Here is a 26,360-nt window from a genome sequence, read left to right as displayed (position 1 = left end):
TAGGGATAGAAAAGCTGGTTTTCTCTGTAGGGCCCAGCATGGGTATTTGTCTACATCTTCTTTTTCTGCTGTACACAGGCCTCTGACTGTTGTGGCCTGTTCCATTGTGGAGCGCAGGCTCAGCGGCCATGGCTCACGGGCCCAGCCACTCTGTGGCATGTGGGATCTTCCCAGACCAGGGCACGAACCTGTGTCCCCTGCATCGGCAGGCAGACGCTCAACCACTGTGCCACCAGGAAAGCCCCTGTCTACATCTTCTTTTAAAACAGACGTCTTTGGTGGGGAGGATAAGAAACACCTTGAGTCGCATCGCTCAGTGAGGCCTTCATCCTTAGCAGGCTTCCCAGTTCAACAACAGGAGGATAACAGGCATGAAAAGATAGCTTTAATTAAAGTTAATTCATGTCTTACCAATTTCTTTTTCAGTTTGCAGTTTTCTTTATAAACCAATATGACGGCTCTCTTAAAAACTAAAGAAAGGAAAAGAGAAAGAAAAGACTCTCATTATTTAATACAAACTCTCCCAAGGTTGGACTGTAGCTGAATATTTTAATAGAACGAAGCTCTACAAGATCCCACGATGCTGACATGAGTGAACAAGTGGTACTTCCTTCTGTTCACATTTGAATTATGCAGAGGTACCTGCTCATTTAAGAGCCATTATCTGAAGGAGATCCTGGCGTTTTGTTTTCTGAATTCCTGTTTTGTTTTATTGAAAGCTGAGGACATGTGTGTTCGTCTCAGTGAGCACACACGGTCTATACCCACTCTCCCAGCTGTCCGGGAGAATTAAGACATTCTGAAGTGCAGCAAACTACTAAGATAGCAGATTTCAAAATAGCCTCGGGGAGATCTGTTCCCGGAGCACGTGGTGAGATCCACTAAGCCAAGCAGCAGAAGGGAGGAGATCATGAGTATGTAGGGCAAGAGTTCTAAAGAGTTGGAAGCTGTCCATGTTAAGTCAAAGCCATTAGAGCAATGATTCTAAGTCCTTCTGGAAATCACGAGTTAGCTGGGTTTATTTAGCAGGTTCTTCATTCTTGACAGCCTCTTTTAAGTTTACATTCTTTTGAATGGAGTACTGACCGAATACTGTGAGTTCGAGGTCCTTTCTGGCTTTTCCTAGAGACAGAAATGGATTCAACCAGGACACTGTAGAGTGCATCAGAAGTTCCCCCATTGAAAGTTCTGTGACCTAAATGGCAAAAACGGGAGATCAAGAAGACGTGGAAACCCTGGGGGGAGGCTGTCTCATATGAGAGAGGGACCACACATATATGGTTATTGCTAAAACACAAGTACGTTCACTTTGATTTTTATGGTTCCTGTAAACATGCGGCCTTAAATAGTGGCGATTTTGAAAATATGAGCTAAGCATCAAACTGTTTGAAAAATACCATAAACGTGAAGGCATTTTGCTCCAGTGCACACATTGTTTGTGGGTGAGACACGCCTCCTGCGCTGTGGGATGGCATTCCTTCCACCCCAGTGTCAAGGTTCATCCCAAGTGCCTTTGTTAACATTTCATCCAAGACCTAGTACAACTCACCACCTCTAATCCCAAAAGCACACTAGGCCTGCAGAGGTACCAACGTTGAAACTGATTGTAATAAAAAAAAAAAAAAAAACTAAACTCCAGCTGTTTTCTGTTCTTGTCTTTTTCTACTTAAATTATATTACTTCTTACATGTAGGCTTTTTAAAACTCAAAATTCTAAATTTAGTAATCCAGCCAGAGAAGAAAAACAGAGAAATTGTGATGTTCCACTTAAACTACTTTTATAAGTAAGGAGATAGCACCGATATTTGAGGTTAGAAAAGAAAAAAACAAAAGCTTTTTTTTTTTTTTGCGGTATGCGGGCCTCTCCCGTTGCGGAGCGCAGGCTCAGCGGCCTGAGGCTCACGGGCCTAGCCACTCCGCGGCATGTGGGATCTTCCCGGGCCGGGGCTCGAACCCGTGTCCCCTGCATTAGCAGGCCAACTCTCAACCACTGCGCCACCAGGGAAGCCCGGGAAAAAGCTCTTAATTCTCTCCACATGCTGACTGCCACTGCCTTTATCCATCCTACCCACACCAGCCCCAGCTCTCCATTTATGTTCTAGCCTCTGGGATCTGTCTTAACCTCACACTCCACGGGAAAGGAGGAAGAGGTACAGAGACGACCTCAGTGATATTTCTTTTTTTAATACGATATTAACAGGACATAAGGTTATATTTTTAAACCAATGTAATCAATTTTATGTTACATTTATACCTAAGTTGTGAGGCTTGTTATAAGCATTATAAGATCAAAAAGAAAATTTTAGGCATTTTCTCCCGCACGAAATCCCTAACAGGTGACCTCCAGACCCGGTGGTCACAGGCATTCAGCCTCTCAGAATCCGGAAGTCCTACTGACCTCCTTCTCTGTTCCGCTCTGCTCTGCTACCAGCTGGTCAAACACCGTCCCGTAATCCTCATATATCTTCTGCATCTCGTTGATGTGGCTTGCTACTTTTTCCATTGCCTTTAGTGCTTCTGCAAAATATGCAATCATATTTATTTTATAATTTTGGTTTGTTTGCAATCCTACTCAACAGCAATAACGAAAAGGTTCAAGATTCAAGCCAGAATCCGAGACCAGTTCTTACTAAGAGCAGCAGCATTCGAATATGATGCGAGCAGCCCACGGTAATCTAGTTACAATAATGGAGAAGAGCAGAGTTCTCTTCCACCTCAAATTCTTTTTGAAGTGAGGCAGAGTACAAGTAAAAAGTATCACTAATAATAAGAGCTACTTATTGAGCACTTTCTATTTGGCGTGTCTTATGAGGCGATTTATGTGAAGCATCTCATTTAATCCCCACAATAACTCGATGACTGTAGGACCTGTTATCAATCCCATTTTACAGATGAGAAAACTCAGGTGCAGAGGGTTTCAGTTTTTTTGCCAGACTTCCAAAGACAGACGTAAGGAGTGGAGCCAGAGTTAAAATCCGAGGCTGACTGGCCACAGCATACCTGCTTTTAAACTTTGCCTCTCCTCCTGGACCACTTACTGGAATAGTGATCAATGACAATTTTTCTTAACAAGAAGTTGCAAGAGCCTCTGTAAATGCCCAGTTGCCAGAGTAGCTGTTTGCATTTATGCGTGGGCATGTGAGGGACAAAATGATTTCATCCAAGGCAAAAAGAAAATTTCAAGTCACCTCCAAATTCACTATTTTTCATACTTTGTTCTTCTGATTTGGTATTTTAATTCAGTCTGGAGGGACGCTGGGAAGGCAGTTTTTTAACAGACCCCTTTTAAAGATCATCTTAATGCAAAGTGAACTATTCACACAGTATTTGAATGCTAATCATAATTTGTATCATTTATGTATAAGCTTTAACTTTCATACAAAAAAATCATCCTCATTACTTATGATACAAAAGTATGCTTGTCGCAGAAAAACAGCTAGTTTCAGTTACACTCTTCTTGGTGTTTGCTATTCAGTAATACTAATATTTATTAATAAGTTTCCCTCTCCACGTGCTTTATTACAGGTACCGTAACTGGACCTCCTAGCTTTGACACGTGGAGAACACATCACTCTCTCTCTGCAATCCAAACAGCAGCTCTTTAACGGATACTCTGTGTGTATCTGACAGCAGCTCTTTAACGGATACTCTATGTGTATCTGACAAATTTGTATCTTAGGCCAATAATTTCTGAGGTTACAAAAGAAGACACCTCCGCGTCAGCCGTAAAAAGCTTCACGGGTCCTCGGGTGTTGGTTTCAGAGTCAGACTCTGCTCAGAGCCGTCCACAAGGTGGAGCCTCACACAACATATTTGATCAGCCGTACTTGGGCAGCAAACAACACAAAACTTCAAAGTTGTAGGAAAAAAGGCCGGGGTTTTGGTCCTGGCAGCACTGTATGTTTGTTAACCACGTAACCTGAAGTAGTTTATTTCAACTCACTGAGCTTAAATTATCTTCTCTGAAAAATGAAAATGGAAACACCCTTCCAGAGGCTATTCCAGTGAGAATTTTTGCCAAAGTATTTTGCCCACCTTACAGGGATGGCCATACTGCCTAGCTATTTTCACATACTAAAATGGTACCTACGGTTATCAATCACAGTACTGACAAAGGTTCCAGAATGTGAAAGCAAGCAGGGGAGAGGGGAGCTCGTGGGCCTGGGGGGCGGCAGCCGTCACATCGCGGCCTGGGCCCCTCGCTTCTTACCTGTCAGGTGGTAATGCTCTTCGCTCTCGTGGTCTGTCAGGGACACGAGTTCCTTGAGCAGCAGTGGGTACTTGAGCACCCTCTGAACGGGCTTGATGAGGTAAGACTCCAGCGTGGAGGAGTGCTGCTTGGTGGGGTTCCGGGCGTCCAGAAAAGCCTTGAAGGCTTTATCAGTTTTAGCTACAAGCAGATGCATTAAAAGACCCTTAGAAGAGCACAGGAGGATGAATTAAATTCTACTTCATTTAGGTTTTAATGGAATTACAGATGATCCACTTCTACAGTCCTCCTAAGGACATCCTTCAAGAAAAACCCAGATGCACCCACGGGTCAACTGCCCGGCTGTCAGGGTGGATTCAGCACCGCTGCTCTGTGATGAATCCCATGAGAGCTTAAGGGGGCTTACCAGGCTGCCAGAAGAGTCCCAGCCACACACTAAAGAGGAACATGGAGTCAAAATGCAGGGGTCTCTGACTTTAAAGGCACATTCACACGCATACCCATGAGAGAGATTGGTATAGGTGCCGAAAAAGTGAGTTTCAAACGATTCATAAAGCCACAAAACAGTGTATCCAAACCCTATGCCATACCCCCCAAAAGATTCATAGAACAAAACAAACCAGTATTTTTTTTTCACGGACCTAGCACAAATTGTTTCTTATTCTATACACTTGAGGGCTATCTGAAGCAGGCTTTTTTTTCCTTTAAAAATAAGTTGATAAGCACTGCAGCCTCCACACCTCTACAGTTCCAAGCAATCTAAACCTTCCACCAGATTCAGACCCCTCTGGGCAGTGAAAACCACCCCTCTGTTCCATGTCACGAAGGTACACAGACGAACCCAAGTGCTTTCAGTTTTGAGGGTGCCAGTGGACACCCCAGCTGTTGCTTTGGATTCCACCTGCTGGCACTGGTTGACCAGCTGTTGGAATTCAGCCAATTTGGATGAAAACAAATCTTTATTTGGGGTTTTGTACAAAGGTAAAATGTAACTTGTAGGAGATGCAGTACCATTCTGAATGTGGCTACTACACAAAGTGGATGGTGAGATGATCATCTTTGTGGCAAAGAAGGAACTGAGCAAACCATTGGTATGCTTTTAATTTACTACACTGTCGATAAGAAGGTGTTCATGGGAGGAAACTAGTTCTTTCTGGTTTAAAGAACTAGAGGAGACAGACTGGGCTCTGTCTTGTTGGCCTGAAGCACTCCAAGACTTCCCGTTTCCAACTTGAGCCTGTTCTAGGATTTAAACCAAATGGCAGAACTGCATCAGTGGACCTGGCTAAACACTGTCGGTGTCTGGATGAAGCCTACACTCCCTCCACGACAGTACAGAGAGGCCATTCCCCAGTTCTGAAAAAGAAACACGAAGAGCAAACTCCGGATTCTTTATGGCAATGCCATCAAGGAGCGTCTGATGACAGACAGAAAGGGCTTGGAATGTAGCTCGGCTCCTACTTCCCTGCTGACACAACTAAAAACGTTCCAATGCAGAATCCCCTCCAACACTCGCCATCGTCACGCAGGACAGCCCTGATTCACTGGGCAAATCGTAACGGGAGTGAACTACACGAGGCCAACCTTAACTGTGAAGAAGGCGTTCAAGTCCTGGGGAAGTCATTTCTTATCCTGGGAATTTGTAACAGTTTAAGCTTCAGTAGGTTCAGATCCTACTTCCAGGTACACGTGAGAAAACGCGGGTAGCCTGGCGAGCTTCCCTGGAGACAGTTCAGGTGACCTTAAATAGGATTACATATATTTTCATAAGACGCCTTCCACTGTAGGACCCATGCAGGACAGGAGCAACCCCTGGGGACCTGTATTTGTTTGATGTTCTCCGTGCAGGTTGAATTACTGCTGCTCGTGACCTTGAGCTTAAAGGCCTCCTCTCATCTCTGCCCCAGAAATGAGAATTCCAAAGAATGGGATAGAAAGATATCTTCTGAAAGAGACAAATCCGAGAATTCTAATCTCATACCTAAAGAGGTGTGTGATGACTGAAAGAAGCCTTTGGTAATAACAAAACCTCAGCTGAGCATTGCTAGTTTAGGGTGTGGTAAAAGAAATGGTCACATATTGAGGTCTGGGGAAGTCATTCTGGCCTATACACGAGTTAACTTTAATGTAACTAAAACAGCCTGTTCGTGGCCTTTCAAACATACACTGTACATCTGCTTTAATTATTAAAGAAAAGGGTGCATTGACCAGAAGTAAAGAATGTCCATGTTAAAATTAAAGATGAAATGCCTCCCTTCCTGGGACGCCAATGCTGGTCCTCCTTCCATGGTAAGAATTCCTTCCCAGGTGCCAAGGCCATGCTGACGGGCTGTGTACGTGCTGATCTGGTTTTCCTGAAATCTGGAAGGAATGTATCCCTGACTTGTTTGACGTTCTTTGTTCTGACAAGACAGGAAACTGTGCTGACAGCCCTGCTTCTCCAGAGCAGATCCTCAGAGGATCGGAGAAGCTGTCTTCTGGGCAGCACTCCTCAGTCTGGCTCAAATAAAACTCTTTTCTATTCCCATTATAGACAGTTTATTGATTATTTTTGTCAACAGGTTATTAAAGGAATAGCTTAAACACTGGGTTGATGACAACAGTGATAGTGACTGTGGCACAAAAACTCCCTCCAACACTCCTACACCTGGAGAAGGTCACTGCTGCCATCAAATCTCTGACTGCGCCTCCCAGGACGGGCTGACTGGCCGGCCCGTCACTGAAAGCCCAGGCAGATCAACGTGTTGGCCACCTGCCCCCGAGGTGACCCGCTGCAGTCGGCGGCCAAAGCTCAGGCATCTCGCCAGCTCCACAGAGTAACGTTTGCTGTTGACATGAAGGGGACGAGCAATGCAGGTGGGTCACCCAGGTCCACTTGGACTTCAGAAAGATAAAAATGTTCAATTAAAGTCAATAAGATAAGATGATAACAATGTGGAGAGACGAAAGGTACTTCAGTGACAGAATGTGGCCTGCGATAAGCGCCCATTTCACCAAAGAGGCTTTAATTTTAGTTAACACACTTCTTTTGAGTTTGGTGGTTGCTGTTTGGTGGTGGTTCTTTGCAGTGGATCCTCGGGCTTAAGAAGAAGGTTAACAGGAAGGAAAGAGGGGACTTCCCTGGTGGCGCAGTGGTTAAGAATCCGCCTCACGATACAGAGCACACGGGTTCGAGCCCTGGTCCGGGAAGATCCCACATGCCGCGGAACAACTAAGCCCGTGCGCCACAACGACTGAGTCTGCGCGTCTGGAGCCCGTAAGCCACACCTACTGAAACCCGTCCTCCGCAACAAGAGAAGCCCCCGCTTGCCGCAACTAGACAGCCCGCGCACAGCAATGAAGACCCAACACAGCCAAAAATAAAAATAAATTAATTATTAATCTTAAAAAGAAAGAAAATGGCATACATTGCTTTCTACCCCCTCCAGCGGCTTATACGGTTGGTTAAACGTTTTCAGAGCAAGGCATTTGGTGAAAAAAGAATCCAGATGCAATTTAACAGCAAAGTGACACATGGCAGAGCAACATCTCTGCTGTTCGGTACACACGTTCACTGTCACCGGTACACTGAAATAAACTGAAAACTTCATGTGTGTCAACTTCAAGGCCAACATTGGAGCACAATCCATTAAAATGACACTCATCCCTACTTGACGAATACAAATTTACTCTTTTTAAAATATATATATTTATTTGGCTGCACTGGGTCTTTAGTTGCAGCGCGCGGGAACTTCGTTGCTGCATGTGGGGTTTTATTAACAATTACAATTTCAAAAGTATAGCTATAAAAGGTATGAGCAACTTACCCCTCTCTAGAACCTTCTGTACTTTAATATGATTAGCACAGAATCCGCTATAGAGTTTAAAGTGGTCCGCGTAATAAAGGAAAGAGCCTCCGAGGGAAAACAGTAGTTTCTAGAAGGAAAGAGGAAAAGTTACATCAGGCGTGGTTTAATCAGTGTCTGTCTGCTGGCTCTGGCATGGTGTCTGACCGCTTTGCTGTCTCCATGGCATTTGTCTTTCGGACACCAGAGCACCAATGCCTCGGGGAAGGCACTGACTAAAAGCAGCCCCGGGCGGCCCCATTTGCCCGGTAGGTGGAGAACAGCCCGGGCGTCCCTCTAGCACGGCTTCAGTTTGATTGAAAAGTTCAAGGACAAGCAGGCAAGTTCTATAAAAAATACATCTGACACAGTGGGATATAAATAATCTGAGAGGCTAATTAATAAAGCTGACTCTGCATTACTTGGGACGAATGATGCTTGCTATGTACTTTCTCGGTTCCTTTCTACTGCCTTCCGCCTGTCCTTCCCTGGAGGGACCTCTTGCCAGTCACCAATGGCCACACTGGAGACAGGGCTCCATAGAAGAGGAGGCTCTCTCAGAGCCAGTGAAAACCTAGGCTTTCCTCCCAGTGTCACACGACCACAGAGAGGCAGAATCAGATGCAGTAGGTGCTCTTGCCTCAGAAGCAGTCGCCCTACAGATCCTTCTGTAGAGCTGAGTAAGGCGCGTGCGTGTCAACAGCAGGCAGACTCCATAAAAGCTGTGCTGCCCAGACGTCTGAGTCGCAGAGCATCTACTCTAGGGAGAAACGGGGCCTTCTTTTACCACCTGCCAGAGGAAAGCCATGCAATGAGAGCGCTAAACTTACCTTTTTCAATAGTCAAGGGACAACACTTTCTCTTCAAAGGGAGAATTTTGCACTGTTCCCACCAATGTTTGCTTTAAACCTAAGTCTAAAATACTTACTCTGAACTGCGAGGGGGTTTCAAGTATGTTAAAGTCAGCTGATGCTGAAATCCCATCCTCCAGCGTCTCCAGAAATACCTTTTGAAATTCAAGCATCTCTGGCAAACTTCCAAAAAGTGACTCCATCTATGTACGTGAAGATCAGAATTTGAAAAGAGGGTGTTAGCGATGACGACCCAGATACCACTCTGAGTCCCAGATGCACAAATGAATCACAAGTCATTCACCAAGAAGGAGACAGAAGTGACGCCTTTAAAGAAGACGGCATATTCAGTAGGGGACATAGCTCATACACAGAGACTTTGACTGCCCCGGTCCCTGTAATACTAAAATAACTGGAAGTGGGTGTCAAGTTTTCAGAATTCAAACTGGGGGGAAAATGGAAAGAACTAATTACTGTGATTTAACATTAAAAAGTCATGTATTAAAAGGTAATTTGGGGGACACCTTCTACTACAAAAGAGGCACGGTCATTTATAACTCTTGCCACTGTGTTTCACGGGATGGAGGCCACATAAATGGCTTTGAAGGAGGCGACGCTTGGGTCTCTCTGAAGATCCCGAAGTCTCAAATGTTCTTTGCGGATCAGTAGATAAAATCTAGGTCTGCTAAAAGGCAAACTGAGACTAACCTATGGGTCAGCGGACGAAGGGAAGGTATTTACCTCATCCTGGGTAAGAAAGGGCTCACTTTGAAGTGGCTCCAAGTATAAGTCAAAGAGGCAGCTCAGATCCTGAAAGACAGAAGAGAGTCTTTAACCCTTAAGTCTCCAAAATACCCAAGCGTTTCCAGCAGCCCGGGCTGCAGCTCAGACTCGCATTAGGAACAATGAAGTTTATGTCTGGTTGAAACGCTTGGCCCTGCGAGTGGTGGTTCCTGCTCCGCTAATTCAGAGAGGTTAATTAACAACACAGTACGACCAGCATCTGGACTCCACATTTTACTTTATAGCTCGATCACCTACTCTGCGTATTTGAATATCTTAGTGGCAGAACCAGGACCTTTCTTTCGGCTGCTGCAGCAGGAACCCTCATCTCCCTTCAGAGAAGTGAGTTCTGGCCAGGTACCTCTGTCAGGTGTGGCCACATCCGCTGGCCGACCTGGCTTCCTTCTCTGCCTCAAAGAGCAAGGCGACAGCTCCAGCGTGGACAGCTGAGCTGACGACGGACGGGACGAGATCCGGAGAGCTCTTCGGCTTTGGGGCTGACACGTGAGCAGAATTTCAAACTCCCATGCTCAAATGCAAGAAAACATTTCTGAAGATGACCAGTCGTCATGTTTACAGTCTAGGCCATCTTTGAATCTCCAGTAAACTGGGCTCCAACGGTACAGAATAGTGGGAGTTGACTGTATTTACAAAACTCTTTAGATAAAGGTTTTTTTTTAAAATAATTTGAAGCCAAGATCAGGATATAGTTTAGTGATAGAAAAGATTTTTCTTGTTTCATTTATTCCAAAGAATTTTGAGTCCCAAACTATGAGAAGTAGGTGACTACGTCTGCCTCCTTTTACAATGGAGAAATCCAGCTCTGGAGAGCCTGGTCCAGCCAGAAGCCTCCACAGCCTTGTGGTGTAGGTCCTGAGAGCAAGTGGACAGGCCTGTGACACTGAGTGCTTCACAATCAAATCCGCCCTGGCCTTCCCGACCTCCCCAGGCCCCACGGCGGCCGCTGCAGAGCAGGGAGAGGTGAGAAGTCACCGAGTCTTATCTCAGGGAACACATGAATGCTGAAAACGCCAAGTCACGTGCAGAGGGTCCAGGTTACAAAACAAGTAAAAGTCCATGTTGAATGTCAGCAACAAAAAGAAATTAAAAAATGAAAAAGGTGTGTGTGTGTGTGTGTGAGTGAGTGAGTGAGAGAGAGAGAGAGAATCACCATAGGCACCAGGCACTGGTTATTTTGTCAGAGGCACAGGTGGACTGTGGTCACTCCCTGAGCCGGTCACTGCCACCCAGGAGCAGTGACACACCGAGGGAGGCCTCGCTGAGCCGCGGAGCCAGAGCCGCAACATGGGGGCCCCAAGGAGACAAAGGGCAGGGCTCTCGCAGAGAGAAGGGAGAGCCATCCTTTGTATGCACTTCGCCCAGAGCATCCATCTCAGTCCTAGACCAGCGTCACGATGCAGTGACCCTCCCGTTCAAAGTGGTCTGACAGTAAAATATAACGACAGCAGTGACAAAAATAAAAAGGGACTTGGATTCCGCTCTCAACTACGCCCTCGACCCTGCAGGTGAGAACACCACGGCCATCATCAAGCTGCCACAGCGCACAGAGCTGCTGGGCAAGGTCACTGTCGGAAGCCCCTGGATGTTCGCTTCATCTCCCCACATTCGATACAGGAAAAGACACAGTGGGAAATGAAATGGAACTGCCGTCTCTGCAGTTTTCCTTTCTCCCCTACGGGACCAAAAGAAGAGGCTATGGGTAATTCTCCTGGGCTGCCTGTGAATGAGGCTTTCGGCAAAGTTCAGATAAAATGACAGTGATGTTAATGAAAGGGGAAGCTCAGATAAGTCACGTGGAGAAAGAAGGTGAGAGCCGTGTGTGTGCGCGCGCGCGCCGAGGCTTAATTCACGGACACAGTGTGTTAGAGCTAGAACAAGAACACCCCCGTCTCAGACCCCAGTTGAGGGGCTTGGAGGGAGCCGCCCAAGGCCACTGCAGCCGGTGAAGGCAAGGCCAGGCCTGGATTCTCAGCTCCCACACTGCTGCCAGCAATTGGCCGATGAGATGAGTTTAAAACCATTCCAAACCGTCAGCAAATACTTAAAGCAAAAGACCTCTGTCTTCCCAGGCACCTGCATTTTTTGTAAAATGTTTTTCAAACTACTAACTGAAGCCTCTGAGATGAATAAACTCCCCGGGTGGTGAAAGGTTCGGCTGCTGCCCTGTGTGATGGCTGGGGACGCCTACAAGATGCGCGGCACCTCCACCGCGGGGCTCTGTCCTGCGCGGTGACCGCCTGCACTCCAAAGCCCGTTCCAGCAGCTGCTTGCAGACAAGCTGTTCCCTGGTTCCTCAACACCTAAAGTGATCTCCATTCCCCCTTTCCCTAAACCGGTACAGGTTCCCTTCCCACAGACTGCAAATGGCAAACCAGAACGTCTGTTTCCATAGTGAAAGCTACCTCAGTAACAAAACGACCGGGGAATCTAATTTTTGCAAGCCCTCTCAGCCCTTTCGTCCTCTCGCCCTCCCCTTCAGCAACTCGCCACTTCAGGGAGCAGGCATCTCCCTCGTGAGTGGCAGGGTCCCCGGCAGATACCTGGAGACCCCTGCCAACATACATACAACTGGCTGTCACAGGAGGGGAGCAGGAAATTGTGACAGCATCTTCTGTTACCTTCACATAGGACTTCTCTGTGTCCATGAGCTCCTGGATGACTTTTCGGAGGCGATCTGCATCCGAGAGGTGGCGAGCCAGCGGCCTCGGAGGCGGGTCCTGACTCTCCCTTGGTCCTTCCATGCCGTTGGTCTGGGTGTCGTTATAACTCCTACAGAGCGCGGCGATCTGCTCAGCACTCTGGGAGGGAACAAGAGGCACAGGACGTTCTCCATCATTATCAACAGCCCACCAAAGACACAGGGGCGCTCTCTTTGCCCAGCGCCCTCTCAGGAGTCTCACGGGGCATTTATCTAGGGCATCCGGCTTCATTCATCTCAAACGACGCTGGCTACCATTCAAGGTTCTGGTCGTGAAGATATGAACTTACACTTGTTCAGTACTTACCCATGATGCTTTTTCGCTTTCATAGTAGCTGTCTGACAGATGCTTCTTTAGTGCTGAGACTAGAGAATAAGGCAGAGCTAACCCTCTGCAATATGGCTGAGGTTGCTCTAAAATCAAGGTCATGGCTCTGTGAAAGCACAGAGAGAGACAGACTCATCCGGTCCACTCTGTCCCCTCAAAGGCTGGCCTAACAGAGTTCAGTTCCCACACTAAACGGCCCTGAGAGACTCAGGACCGGGGCAGCAGGGCAGCAGTTTTAGGATGGCCTGACCACGAGGGCCTTAGATCTGCCCCTAAATCCAGCCCTGGAGCTCTGCAGCCTCAGGCCAAGTAGCAGCATTAGGAGTGAGAGTTTGAGCCGCTGCATGAGCTAGGAATGGCAGTAGAGGGCAGGATGTGTAGGAAAGATAAGGTCCCCACGCCGAAGGGGTGCAGAGCCCGGGGAGCAGATGACACAGGAAGCCTGGTGAGGCTCCGTGGGAACCTTCGCGGAGGACGGAGACTTGAGCAGCTTCTTAGCGGGAAGCAGACGTGTCAGACCCAGGACGTGGGGGCACGGAGGGTTCTCATTCCAGGTAGTGGGAACAGAATCACACACGTTAAATGGCAAGAAGGAGCGGGAACGTCTGCGGGGATGAACAGCCTTCTGTGCAAGTTCCTGCTCAGACTTAAGCACGGCATGAAAAGCCTTCTCCAGGAGAACCATGTGTACACTTAAAGCTGATGCTTTAAGGTCTCAAATGTGCCTCCTCCTGTACGCCTCTACCTGCCTGGAGCATTATCAGATTACACTCAAAGTATCTTTTTTATTCCTCTTTCTTTCCATTCCTCCCACACACAAGCTCCAGCCCATCTTACCACCCAGCAGCCCGTAAGCCAGCCAAGGGCAGGGTCCTGCCTTTCTCTGTCGTCGCCCCCAAGTGCTCAGTGCCGAGTCCACCTCTGGTGTACCGACGTTATTTATTACTGAATAACAGAGCAGCTTAGTCCCGACACGAATGACCAATATCCATCCGTCTTTGGCAACTTTCTGTCCCTCAACTAAAACTCTCCTTTCTTCAGCTAGATGTCTCCATGCCTGATCTCCATCACGCTGTCTCGGGTCAAAAGCTGCACCAGTCAGAAGCACCTCTTCATTCTCACGGAATTCATTTTCTTTGCTTGGATATTTCAGGATGCTTACAACTCACACAGCACGTAGGTCAACCTCAGTGGCCAACTTGTTACAAAAGCTGTCACTTGACACACCGAAGTGCCTCGAAGTAAAAGTAGGACACCTGCCCTCCCTTCTCCTCTCCTTCTCTGTTCTACGCCCCACCCGCCTTTCCTCAACACGGTGTCTTCATATGATGGGAACAGACAACACTGACACTTGGCATTGATGTTCTGGCTAGGCTTTCAATTCAATCTGGTGGGAACCAATTGCTCTGCCTCCAAAGAAATAGAAACCAGCCCCTGCACAAGGATATAAGACTTGCCAAGAAACACCAAAGCGCAGCCTACGGCAGACTGGAAACCAACACGAGCCTGTGTGGAACAAACGAGAAATGTGACACACGTTAGACGAATGGGAGCGTCATGTTGGAACAGGCTGTCTGGAAGGCTTCAGTGAAGAGTGGATTGTAACTGGTCCTGGAGGGAGCGTGTACCAAGGGAGAACCACGGAATGAGCCAAAGGCGGCGGGGGGAGGGAGGTGGTGGTGGTGGAGGGATAAGCCCAGTAACATACAGAGCCCAACTCAAGGCGGGGGGTGAGAGCGGGGCCCCCGCAGATGTCTACGATGAGAACTCCCAGACTGCTGGCCTATTTCATATAATTGCTTCTCCTGTATTTTGGCATTAATCTTGGTGCAAAAGTTAAATCAACCATGTAACAGATACTAAACCTCCAACTAGACACACAGACACATCTGAAGTGATTTACTTCTAAAACAGTTAAAGCATGTGTAAGCACTAATGATCCTGCTTAAGTACACATATTATCCCCTTGTTTTTATCCTTACCTATAGCACTAGCATATTGCTGGTAATGCCTATCAGAAGATGTTCATTCAGAGTAAACTTTCAGAGAACAAGAAAACAGACATGGGGCTTCCCTGGTGGTGCAGTGGTTAAGAATCTGCCTGCCAATGCAGGGGACACGGGTTCGAGCCCTGGTCCGGGAAGATCCCACATGCCGCGGAGCAACTAAGGCCGTGCGCCACAACTACTGAGCCTGTGCGCTAGAGCCCGTGAGCCACAACTACTGAGCCTGCGCTCTACAGCCCGTGCTCCGCAACGAGGGAAGCCACTGCAGTGAGAAGCCCGCAATGAAGAGTAGCCCCTGCTTGCCGCAACTAGAGAAAGCCCGCGCGCAGCAACGAAGACCCAATGCAGCCAAAAATAAATATTAAATAATTTAAAAAAAGACAACAGACGTGGATCTTAAAGCACCAATTAGAATGCAACTTGACCTATCAGAATGTCTCATAACATGTTTGAAACAACCAAATCTCATGATTCATTATTGAAGAAACTCCAAACTGTTCGGTTTTACCCTAGAAGCCTGATGGCACAGCAAAAGGCAAACAGAGCAGTGCAGCCAAAAGGTGGCTTTCCTTCTCTTCCAGGACATGAGCCTCACGACGGAGCACAAGGGAACATCCCCAAACCAGCCCCAATTCTGTCCTCCTCTTCCTGCTTCCCATGAAGCAGGTGACTTCAAGCCAGGTCACACGTCTGTTCTCTGGGCGGGGCTATTAAAAAACACCCACAGCTGGACCAACTGAATCAGAATCTTTGGGGCCCCAGGTATGCTGCTGTGGGACTCACATGAGAACTACTGGTCTAGCCATCAGTAGAGCGCGCGTTCTGCCTGCGGTTTCTGGGAGGATCATGTTGTTCCCAGGGTCTGCACCACGGGATGGCCACGTAAGAGGTGTGTGGACTGAGCTCACGAGATAAGAGGAAACAGGCAGAATCACACCTGTGCGCCTGGTGTTCTGGGTGTGGCTTCACTCACGGTCCAACAGCCCAAGATAATAATACTGAGACTCTCCAACTTACTTATTTGAAATCTCTATACTGGTATTTGCAGCACAAGCTCAGACAATGCAATTCTGCAATCCTGAAAAACGACGGTTTCCAGGGCTGTAGAATCCAAATTAATCGCTCACATATACTGTGTAAAATAAGATCTGACAAAATGCACCATAAGTGAAGCGGCAGCTGGTGAGATGCAGCTTTGCCTTGCTGGGATGTCAAAAATCACACCTAACAATGCAGTGTTAAAATAACGAGATTTTAAAAATAAAGTATCTTGCCATTTTAGAAAATCAGAATTCATGTTGAGAACGCTTCTGGTAAGATTAAGTTGGAAAAGTAAATGTTAGCTGAGAGTTTCACGGCAAATGTACTTTTGAAGGTAGGGCTCAAAATGAAGTGCTCAAGTGCTACAAAGTCACCGTAGCTGCCGTCTAGGGAAGGTGGTGAGGGTTACCTGGGGTCCGACAGGGCAGGGCCACTAAAAGGAGAAGGGTAACTATACCTATGTCTTTAGATTGCATCTGAAAGGGTCACTTGTTTGGTCATATTTCATTTCCTCCGTTCTTAGCAATGGTTGTAAAATTGAACTGCTAAAGGTAGAATTCTGGGTGTATCTGAGAAGCAGTTTCTAGGAACAGCGACTATTTCGGTTGGGCTCTTTTCACACGTACACGTGGTGATGGAGGTGAAAAGCACAGACAAGATTGAGAGGAACCGAGTTCCAGCCCTGGCCCCTGCCCACAGTCCTCCACGCGTGCTGGACAAGACTCACTGCTGCACCTTCAATTTCCTTATTGATGAGACAGAGGAAGCATTACCTAGTCCATCAGGTAACCCCTCAAATTGCCATTTGGACCACGGAGAAAAGGGAACTTGGATTTGTTGAGCACTTGCTGTATACGAGACAAACCCAGGGGGCGGTGTTCTCCTAGAACTATCAGGCATTCGGTCCTGACGATGCAACCGGCTGAGACTACAGGTGCCGAGTGCGAAGGCTGCACCTGATGGCACGGTGCCAACCACTCCCTGGGTATCTGGCAGAGCACGGGCAAAACAGGCTTGCTTCTCCGGCTGCCTCTGCCCACAGCGCCGTCAGGGCTCTCCCGGCCCCAGGAGAATCCAGACACACCCCAGGCGTGCCCGGGATGCAGCCAGCGGCCTCTGGAGGCCATCTCTGCTCAGGGAAGCAAAGGCAGCTCCCCACATCTGCACACCACTGTGACTTCTGTTAGGCTAATCCCCGCTCCCCTCCATCCCCAGGGATGCTGCTTGTAAAGCAAGAGACAGATGTTCACAAATCAGGGCTGGGCATGCAGGCGGGTTCAGCAGCCAGACAGTGTGTGCTTGTGCAGAACAAAAAACACACTGGAACCTGAAACTCAGGCTGGTATCTCCCAGTTCGTAGTGATCAATGCTGAGAACCTTGGGTTCACTGGGGGCCTTGCCTTTTATAAGAAAGCATCAAACATCTTTTCCTCATGAATTCATTTTTAAAATTTAATGAAAACAGGGCTTCCCTGGTGGCGCAGTGGTTGATCAAAAAAAAAAAAAAAAAAAAAAAAAAATTTAACGAAAACATATTTCCCTAAAACTATGCTATATGAAAAAGTAGTGATATTGACCCACAAAATTTTTCTTCAGGCTTTTAAGTTTTCACTAAGGCTGATCCCTGCTTGAAAGTGATTTGATCTCATTTATAGATGAGGACATCTCACTCAAGACCTCTGAATTCAAAGTCACTCTTCCGTGTTCTCACCAAAAACAAACAAACAAAACGTAACTATGTGAGGTGATGGGTGTGTTAATTAACCTGACCGTGATAAACATCACAATGTATACGTATATCAAATCAAGTTGTACACCTTAAATATATATAATTTTTAATTGTCAACTATACCTTGATAAAGTTGGCAGGGAAAGACATCTAAAACAGAGTTATCTTTGTTTCTGTGTCTTAAACATGTGAATACGGACACCTGCTTCCCTGTATTAGGGCTGCAATGTGTCTCTTTTTCAGGAGCCCCATTTCTTGGGGGTGGCAATGAAACTGCTCAGGATGACCAAGCGCCCTGCCCCGGATTCTCTTTGGAGGAAGGTGGGGGGCTGAGCCTTTTTCTCAAACAAGCTTGGAATCCCACAGGTGACCTTTTTAACCTCGAGTTGGCTCAATACTTCTCATCCGAAGCCTCGGGCAGCTCCTCCTGGCCTGGGTTAGTTAAGATCTGCTCCCCTGAGCATAACTGCTCTGATGTTTGCTTTGCTCTTCTTTGAAGACATTGCTACCTGAGGCTTTTCAATTTCCTTGTGGGTTTTGAAACCGAAGCTGGGATAAGTACATCACATTATCCAGAACTATTCCCGGACGACGACTGAGGTTTCGTAGCTACTCCGTGAAATATCAGTGCCCACCGGGAGCCCTGCGCCTCGTCGGCAGCTCAGCTCTGCCCCACCTTTCCGGGCTCAGTTTGCAATCCTGTCCTCGCTTAGGGGCCTCGGGTACTGCAGACTCTTTTGTCAAAGGCATCTGTTGTCTGACTTGGACTCCAAAAACACTTTCAGCTGAAGAAAAACCGTTTAAAAGTGCTGCATACTTTCGGGGTAATAGTTTGCAGGGAAATGCTGAAAGGTAAATGACAGCATTTGCCGTGTGCTCGACTTTTGAATCCCTGGTTTAGAGGAAAAGGAGGTTAACTTAGAGGGGAGGTCAGTAATGGACTCAGCCAAGACACGGACCTAGAAGGGAGGGTACCCCATACTGCTTCGTTAACTGGTCCTACACAGTATGTGACACCCAGCTGCCACCCATGTCCTCCGTCACACAGACCAGCTCTTCCCACTGGGCCACTGACGGGGATGGAAGCCCGGGCTGGGTCACGTCTGCAGACGCTCATCCTACCAGGATACCAATCTGAAGAACCAGATTCTACTATTTCTACCATCCCTAGAAAGAATGCTGGGAAGAAAAAAAAAAAAAGCTGTAGGCTCTGGGCAAACAGTCAGTTGTCCTCAGGGACAGTCTAGGCCTGGAAAGGTGTGGTTGCATGGTGTGTGCTCAGCTGTGCTCATACAGACCCCCCAGTTCACTGTCCAGGGCATGAGAAGTCACGTCAGTAAATCACTGCAGACTGCAGCTACGGAGTCAGCTGTCACATCCTAGCAGATTAAGTCAGGAACGCTCCCTTTGGTGGGGGGGAAAAAAAAACCCAAAAATTGTACAAAGGACTTTTTCTCCATTGACTCTGTAATCCATTAAAGTCTCTAACTTACAGAAAGATCTGACATTATCCCCAAATGTTCCCAGCAGAGGGAATCCAGAAGGATCACCAAGGGTTAATGGCTTCCCCAGAAAGGCTAATGGGCAGAGAGACAGACGATGGGCGGGATTCCAGGTAAGCTGGATCGCCCACGTACAGGTCCAGCCACAGACACCCCGTGCTGCCCCACCTCTGCCAGGTCAGGATTCCTGGCCTACACTCTGCTCCGTGCTCAGAGGCGGCTGGCCGGGCCCACAGGCTAGGTGAGAGGGTCTGGTCTACCCTAGGGGGTCTCAGCATAGGGGGAGGGAAGAGGCGGGGAAGAGCGTCGTATCCACCACCTTGGCAGGGTGAAGGGGAGGCTACAAACAGACCCAAGAGGATGATTTTTTATATCTGGGGATAGTCATTCACTCTACAGTGATACAATCCTTGGATTAAAAACTCTAGAGAAATGGCCTGAGATTTTCTTATACTTAACAAAATGGTACAAGAAGAATGAGAAAATGCTCATAATCTTTGTTTTCTAGACCAGACAGTTCTACTTCCAAAGGCAGAATGGAAATTAAAAGATGTAAAATTAAATGTAAACGTACAGATGAGAGTCCTTATTTTATGTTGAAAGGCAAAGATTAACCTAAATTATGGCACAAAAATGCACCGAAATCTATGCAGCAATTCCCAACGATGGGAGAAATCGGCATCTGTTGACCAAAAAAGGACACGATTTATTGGAAAGGGAAGAAGGTAGGTCTGAATTTTGGAAAGTAACTTTTATGTATATCTAAGGCATGTAAACATATGTGCATAGATTTTTCTAACGGGATAATATATATCATAAATGCGGTGGTTAACACTGCATTTCAAGTTATTTTCATTTTAATCTTTGGCTTATCTATATCTTCTCATTTTTTATAGTGGTTTAATTTTTAAAAGAAATTTCTTAACAGAATCCTTTCCTGATGCTTTACAAAAACGATCTGAGGCAGAGGCAGCCTATTTCTAGGAGGACACAGTGATGGACGAGACTGACAGTCCTTGGGCTCCCAGCTCCCAGAGTTCAGCTGGGAAGACAAACTGGCAGCGAGTCAGTCAAGGTCGATGGGTGCCCAAAGCAGCGCAGGGGCCTGGGAACAGAACAGGGTGACTTTCTGTGGTCGGAGCACGGTCAGGGAAAGGAAGGTGGAAGCTAGGATGGACTCAAGGGAAACAAAGTTACCCACCCTAAGCAAAATTTGGGGCTGGGGAGGGGGCCAAGAACTGAAGGCCAGCCCAGCCGTGGCCCATGGCCAAGTCAGGTCACATGGGGAGATGGGGCAGGAGACAGAGGTGGAGGCCTTGCTCTCGGGGGAGGGGAGCGGCAGAGGAAACCCACTTGGCGAGTGTGTGCTGGGGTCGCGGGCCACCCTTAGGTACACACCTTATAGCAGGCGGCAGGGTGAGTAGCTGGGATAGCATTAGAGAGGGTGGGGTGTGCACCTGTCACGTGAGCTCTGTCCCGTCATTACCCCCCATGAGTGTGAAGCTCACCTTAACTAAGGGCCTCAGCGCATGCTCTGGGCGAAGCTTTCTGAGACAGTTACTTTTTCCAAGACAGGAGACTTGAACACACAGGTTCTAGAGTGACCACCCTGGCCACGGCGATCACCAGTCCTGACGCACTCCTCCCTGACCCAGTTTGCTCACCTATAAAGCAGGGACCGTGTTTCATAGGGTCGTTGAGAGGATTTAATGAGGTGAAACATGTAAAACTACTTAGCACAGTGCAAGGGATCAACAGAGGCCAGTGGCTCCATAAAAGTTATAATATGCACAGGGAGTTTAATTTTCCAAGTTCTGTTGTTTTTACAAGCGTAGAAGGAGAAATTTCCTCTGCGTTCCCTGAAGGAAGGGCCAGAGAAATCAAATTCCATTTATTTACTAACTTTTCGTTGAGCACCTCCTCCATGCCAGGCTCTGTTCTAGGTGCTGGATATGAAGCTTGAATACAAAAGAGGAAAACTCTGACCTTCATGTAAGACTACCAGGTGGAGTGAGAGGAAGGGCAGAGAGAGGCAACAAGGACACGGACGGATGACAAAAAGTGGAGCCCACAGTACCTGGACAGAGGCATAGGGCTCTGGGGAAAGCCGAAACGAGAGGAGACTATGGGGGGCCAGTGGGACGGGCTGCAGCCTCACCAGGTGGGCAGAGAAGGAGACGAACTTCACCTTTGGAGAGCGGCTGTCCAGAGAGGACGCAGCGTTTGAGAAGGCAGAGGGCATCTGTGCGTACCAAGCAGGAAGCGCCCGTCCTCAGGAGACACACCCCCGGGAAGGCAGGTCCGAGCTGTGTGCCCGGAGGTGGGGAAGCACCACGTGTGTGGCTCCGTGGCTCCCAGGCCAGAGTCACCCCCTCGGGGAGGGAGCCATGGATCCAGAGCCCGCGTGAAACAGGCCTGCTGCCTGCCGTCTGCTCACTTTCCTTATTTAACTGGAGTTTGGTCTGAATTCAGGGATGAATAAGATACGCTCTCTCAGCCAAGGTTGTTTCAAGGGCTAGGGCAGCATTTCTACACGAGCAGGCGCTTCTTCCACATAAAATGTCGGGTGTTTCAGTATTGCTCGTATGTAATTCACAAGAATCGGCTCACCCTATCTAACAGATCCTCTGCCAGGTACTGTGTTCCCTCTTTCCCGTTTTTCACCCAGAAAGAAAGATACGGCTTACTTCTGATGTGCAGTCAAACCTGCGCATCAGGGAAGATGCGTGTGGGCCAGAATTTTTCCTTGACTTCTGAGCGCAAAAATGGTATAAAAGAGACTCTTATGACCCCACTCTGAAACAAGCAGGTGAGCTAAGGGCAGACCATCAGAGCAGGAGTTAGCAAACTTTAGCTTTCAGGCCAAACCCAGCCTGCCTGTTGTCCTTGTGGATAAAGTTTTATTAGAACTCAGCCACGCTCATGCATCTGCCTATGGTCTATGGCTGCTTCCGCACTGACACGCAGAGGTAAGTGATTGCCAGAGCCTATAAGATTTACTACCTGGCCCTTCACAGGAGACGTCTGCCAGTCCCTGATAAAGAGCTGAGCCCAACCAAAAAAGATGTCTCTTTTGAAATTCAGTCTGAATTAAAACTTGAAATAATCTATAAAACTTTATTCTAAAGTTTTCAGTGAGTAAAATGTATATTTAAAAAATGACTTCTGGGGCTTCCCTGGTGGCGCAGTGGTTGGGAGTCCGCCTGCCGATGCTGGGGGCACGGGTTCGTGCCCTGGTCCGGGAGGATCCCGCGTACCGCAAAAAAAAAAAAAAGACTTCTACATGTCAATTGTCTACAGACTCCGGATGACATCTTAATTCCCATAAGATATAAACCATTTTATGTCATATGCTTTCAACTGTGTCAAAAGCCAAACAAAACAACAGCTGCGCGTTCACCTGGCTCAGAACCAGGGCTCAGAGAAATGACTCAAATTCTCTTTAACAGTTTTTGCTTTCTTTTGTGTTGCTTTTTGATGCGTGGGAGAATTCAGTTTGCTTTTCCTGTGACTTGGCGCATGAAGGTCTATTGTGATTATACCATTTAACGTTCATTCTAAATATGTTTATCTAGGTCAAGAAGTCTCTAAACCAGTATCTTCCAACTCATGGTTTGGAAAACATATACTTGCCTATCTACGACTTCTCTGTCTTACCCTCACTCACTTTCCTATCCATAGGTATTTATCTCAGGTCTTAGCTCCCTCTTAATTCTCTTCCTTTGGTTTTCTCTCACAGCCTACTTTTGTTCTGATAATCACATAAATTAGTTTCAACTGTGTATTTACAGTAACTCTCCCTTCAGTGGTTTATGTTTTCATTGAACCCTATTATTCTAGTTGGTTTGGTTTACTGCCGATTTTTCCAAACACAACATTTCCATTCAAGAGCTGTGCCTCTAACTTTATTCTTGGCGACTGATAATATATTACTGAGCAGTTTTTGCAGCAAAAGTCCTAAGTGCTACATATTCTGAGAATTTACTGAGCTGAGAATTTTTTCTATCTTCGTCACTGTATTTGAAGAGAAAATGTGTCAATAACACCACCAATAGTAATCAAATTCTGGAGAGACTAGAGCTTCGAAAAATCTTTGTTAGCCTCCAATTTCCTGGGCAGGTAGAGTCTCTACTATAAACAGAAGACTGAGGACAACACAGTTGAATCCTGGAAGGGGGCCCCGCACGCTGAGGTTCAACAGCTCAGGCTGTGTATGACTCTGCCTAGGACAGCTCTGCCCACCTACCTAAGCCCGGACTGTCCCCCAGCTGAGTCTTCTCTCTTTGCCCTGGTACCTTGAGAACTATATTTTCTTTCTCGTTGTAATCTACAAGGGTTCCTGGTTGCCTTACCTAGAAAACCAAAAAGCAGGGCAACACCTGCTTCCCAGCTGCAGACCAAGCCCTCAGCCCTGGGAGCAGTTCTAAGATTCTCAGAAAACTACAATTCAGTTGCCCCTACCCCAGTTCTCTGATGATACTCCTTGTTGACCTTAGATCAGCTTCCAGACTGTCGTAGCGTTACATCTCAGCTGGCTCTAAACAGTTGGCCTGGTCTACCTTCTTGTGGAACATAAGCCGGGGGCCTCCACACCCTCACAGACTCCCCTGACCCGTAGGGAAGTGGGGATGGTGGGGAGCTTCAAGGCATCACAGACTAATACCGTCATCTTGCTATGTGCCCTTCGTTGCTCTTAACGCGCATAACCCCACCAGTGTCCCAAGTCTTCTTATTAAATATCATTATTGTTGCCATATAATAATTTTATCTTAGGAAATATTTTTGTAGGAATCCACAAGATAGACACTACTAGGACACGTTTACTGTTGTTAAAAGGTGCCCTTTCTTTCCTGCAATGTTTCTCCCAGTACCAAAGAAAGAGAGCTAGGGATGGTGGGAGGGAGGGAGACGCAAGAGGGAAGAGATATGGGAACATACGTATAACTGACTCACTTTGTTATAAAGCAGAAACTAACACACCATTGTAAAGCAATTATACTCCAATAAAGATGTTAAAACAAATACAAATCAAGTGTTTTCTTTAACCCTTAGGGGATGGGATTTTTTTGGGGGGGTGTCTACATAAATCCTACAAGGAGTGAGCTCCCATGGAAAACCCAACATTAAAAGGTATGTTCAGATCAGGAAAGTTATAAATTTATGAAGAAATGTTCTCTAGGCATTACTGACAAAAATTATAATTCAGTATTACTAGACCCTCTGCTCTATGCAGATATACCCAGGGTGGGACTCTCAGCTACCAATGCACTGAAGATCCAGGAAGAAGACACCGAACCAGCTCCGGGAGAGAAGAGCAATTCTGTTCAGATATAAGTGGTCTTCTCCAGTATCGCTGTACTTTTGTGTACCCCCAAGATACAGTTTTAAATGTTTTTTTTTAAAAGACCAGTATCTACTAGTTATACTGTATTATTTTAATGTTAACGTTATTATATAGTGACAGATTTCAAAACATGAATTTTATCTATTGAAAAACAAGTTGGAGGTGAAAATATTCACATATGGCCTGCACCTAGTACAAAACTACACTCCAAATTATCAAACTAATCACTAGTCAGATGCAACTATCAGATATTAGTACTTGGTAGTCTGGGACTTGAGAACTTTTCTGCAACAGATTTCAAATTTGTTGACCATAACAACTCCACAAATTTCATTATAGCTCTATGAAATAGATTCTTTAAAGGCCAAAACGAAACAAACAAAAACAAAACAACAGCAAAATAACACATGTACACTGCTTAACCACGTCTGTAAATTAAGCTAAAGAATCAAAAAGTTGTGTCCGGATTTCTAACATCATACCTGCAACTGAACAAACAGAGTTGCTCTGCCTTTAAGTCAAGTACATGTCTCTGGTATTTAAATGCACCGTTGTGTACCTGGTCTCTCCCTTCCTCTATAATCAGCACATTCTCCACTGGTCAGATGGGTGGAGTGGAAAGAATGGACGTTAGCATCCAGCAGAGCTGGCTGTGAACGCTGCCCCACCACTGACCGGACCATCAGCTAGCTTCTCCCATCTCAGTTCTCTCACACTAAAAGGGGCTCGTGATATCTACTCAGTAGGGCTGCTGGGGAGAAAATGGGGTTTTCATGAGATGCTGTATATAAAATTCACAGTGCACGCTAAGGGCTGAGCATCACAGGCTACGGGCAGCTTGCAAAGTCCTTTCACTTCCATGGAACTGTCATGGCAATATAATCCCATTCTTTTTTAGTGAGTAAGGATATAAGGGCCTCAGAAGGTGAGGTGATTTTCCTGAAGTCCACTAACCAGTGAGAGTGAGCGAGGCTCCCGACACCCAGGGCCACCTCCTGCCTGGTCCAGCAAGTTAAGCGGTAAACCTCTACTCTTCAAATTAGGACAGCAGGGGATGAAACCCTTCTAGTGAATCCTCTTATTTTTCTTACGTATCTCACCCTCCTAATGTGAACTGCAAATGTGCGGTTTGGAATAGCCTTGGCCGTGGGGATGATCAGAGTCAACCGAAGGTGACAGCAATGCTCAACCCCTAAGGAAGGAGGCACAAAACAGGCAGCACTCTTGCCTCTACCCCGTAACCACTCTCCAGAAGAAACCAAGCCATGGCTGCCCTCACTGGGACAGGTAGACGGGCACACGCTCTGACTTGGGGTCATGCAGGGAGCCATTTTCCCCGCCTGAATTTGGTGCAAATTACAAATTCTTAAAGAACTTCCCTGAGCATTTCGACTTTACCATTTATAATCTCTAGCTGCCACTGAGAAGCAGAGCTGTCATGGATGCCCAGCAAACCGAGGTGGCCACCTAGACAGATCAGCACATGGGGCCCCCGCTGCAGCTTCAGGAAGACGGCAGCCCACCCTCCTCCCCATGCCCTTTCGAGGCTGGTACCTTTGGGACAGCTTCACAGTTACACTGACTTCCAGTGAGTTCTGCTCCACAAGGTTTCATGGACCAGGACGCCACACAGTCACTTATGAAGACTGCCACGGGGTTAGGGACAAAGGGTCCAGGTGCTATGATTTGTCTGAAACACACCACACCCACTTCGTGCATAAAAAGGCCTGGATTTTCAGTTCCAATATTCAGCTGAAAGTAACATTTGGAATTTGGTTTCAAAAAAAAGTGCAGCTTTGGGGAGAAAAAAAATCATAACAATATGAAAAATATCAAATTATTTGTTAAAATCCTGACAGCCTTAATTGGGTGTGGGTATTGCCAAGCACTACCTATCTGCCTTGAGTGAGCACAGGTACAACCTGCGTGGCCCCTGACTTGTGGTTTTAGTTAAATTTTTTTGCTGGATTTCAGCAATGTGATAGTCCAGTCTGTTACATTACTCTGGATTATTTCTTACTGA

The 26,360-nt window shown here is 46.9% G+C and overlaps 1 protein-coding gene across 1 annotated transcript in view; it reads right to left on the bottom strand.

The window, feature by feature from the left end:
* The window catches only part of TIAM2 (TIAM Rac1 associated GEF 2), a 111,954-nt gene that overhangs the window by 3,972 nt on the left and 81,622 nt on the right, over positions 1-26,360 (bottom strand). Inside the window, 8 exon segments of the mRNA XM_024747918.1 lie at positions 412-470; positions 1,087-1,195; positions 2,399-2,517; positions 4,211-4,390; positions 8,017-8,125; positions 8,963-9,088; positions 9,627-9,695; positions 12,308-12,487. Of these exon segments, the coding sequence (XP_024603686.1) occupies positions 412-470; positions 1,087-1,195; positions 2,399-2,517; positions 4,211-4,390; positions 8,017-8,125; positions 8,963-9,088; positions 9,627-9,695; positions 12,308-12,487 (951 nt within the window).

The sequence above is a fragment of the Neophocaena asiaeorientalis genome, unplaced genomic scaffold (genome assembly GCF_003031525.2).
Source record: "Neophocaena asiaeorientalis asiaeorientalis breed wild unplaced genomic scaffold, Neophocaena_asiaeorientalis_V1.1 scaffold123, whole genome shotgun sequence".
NCBI classification, from domain to species: Eukaryota; Metazoa; Chordata; class Mammalia; order Artiodactyla; family Phocoenidae; genus Neophocaena; species Neophocaena asiaeorientalis.
The sequence above is the reverse complement of the archived record's forward strand: the minus strand, read 5'-3'. Positions and strand labels throughout refer to the sequence as shown.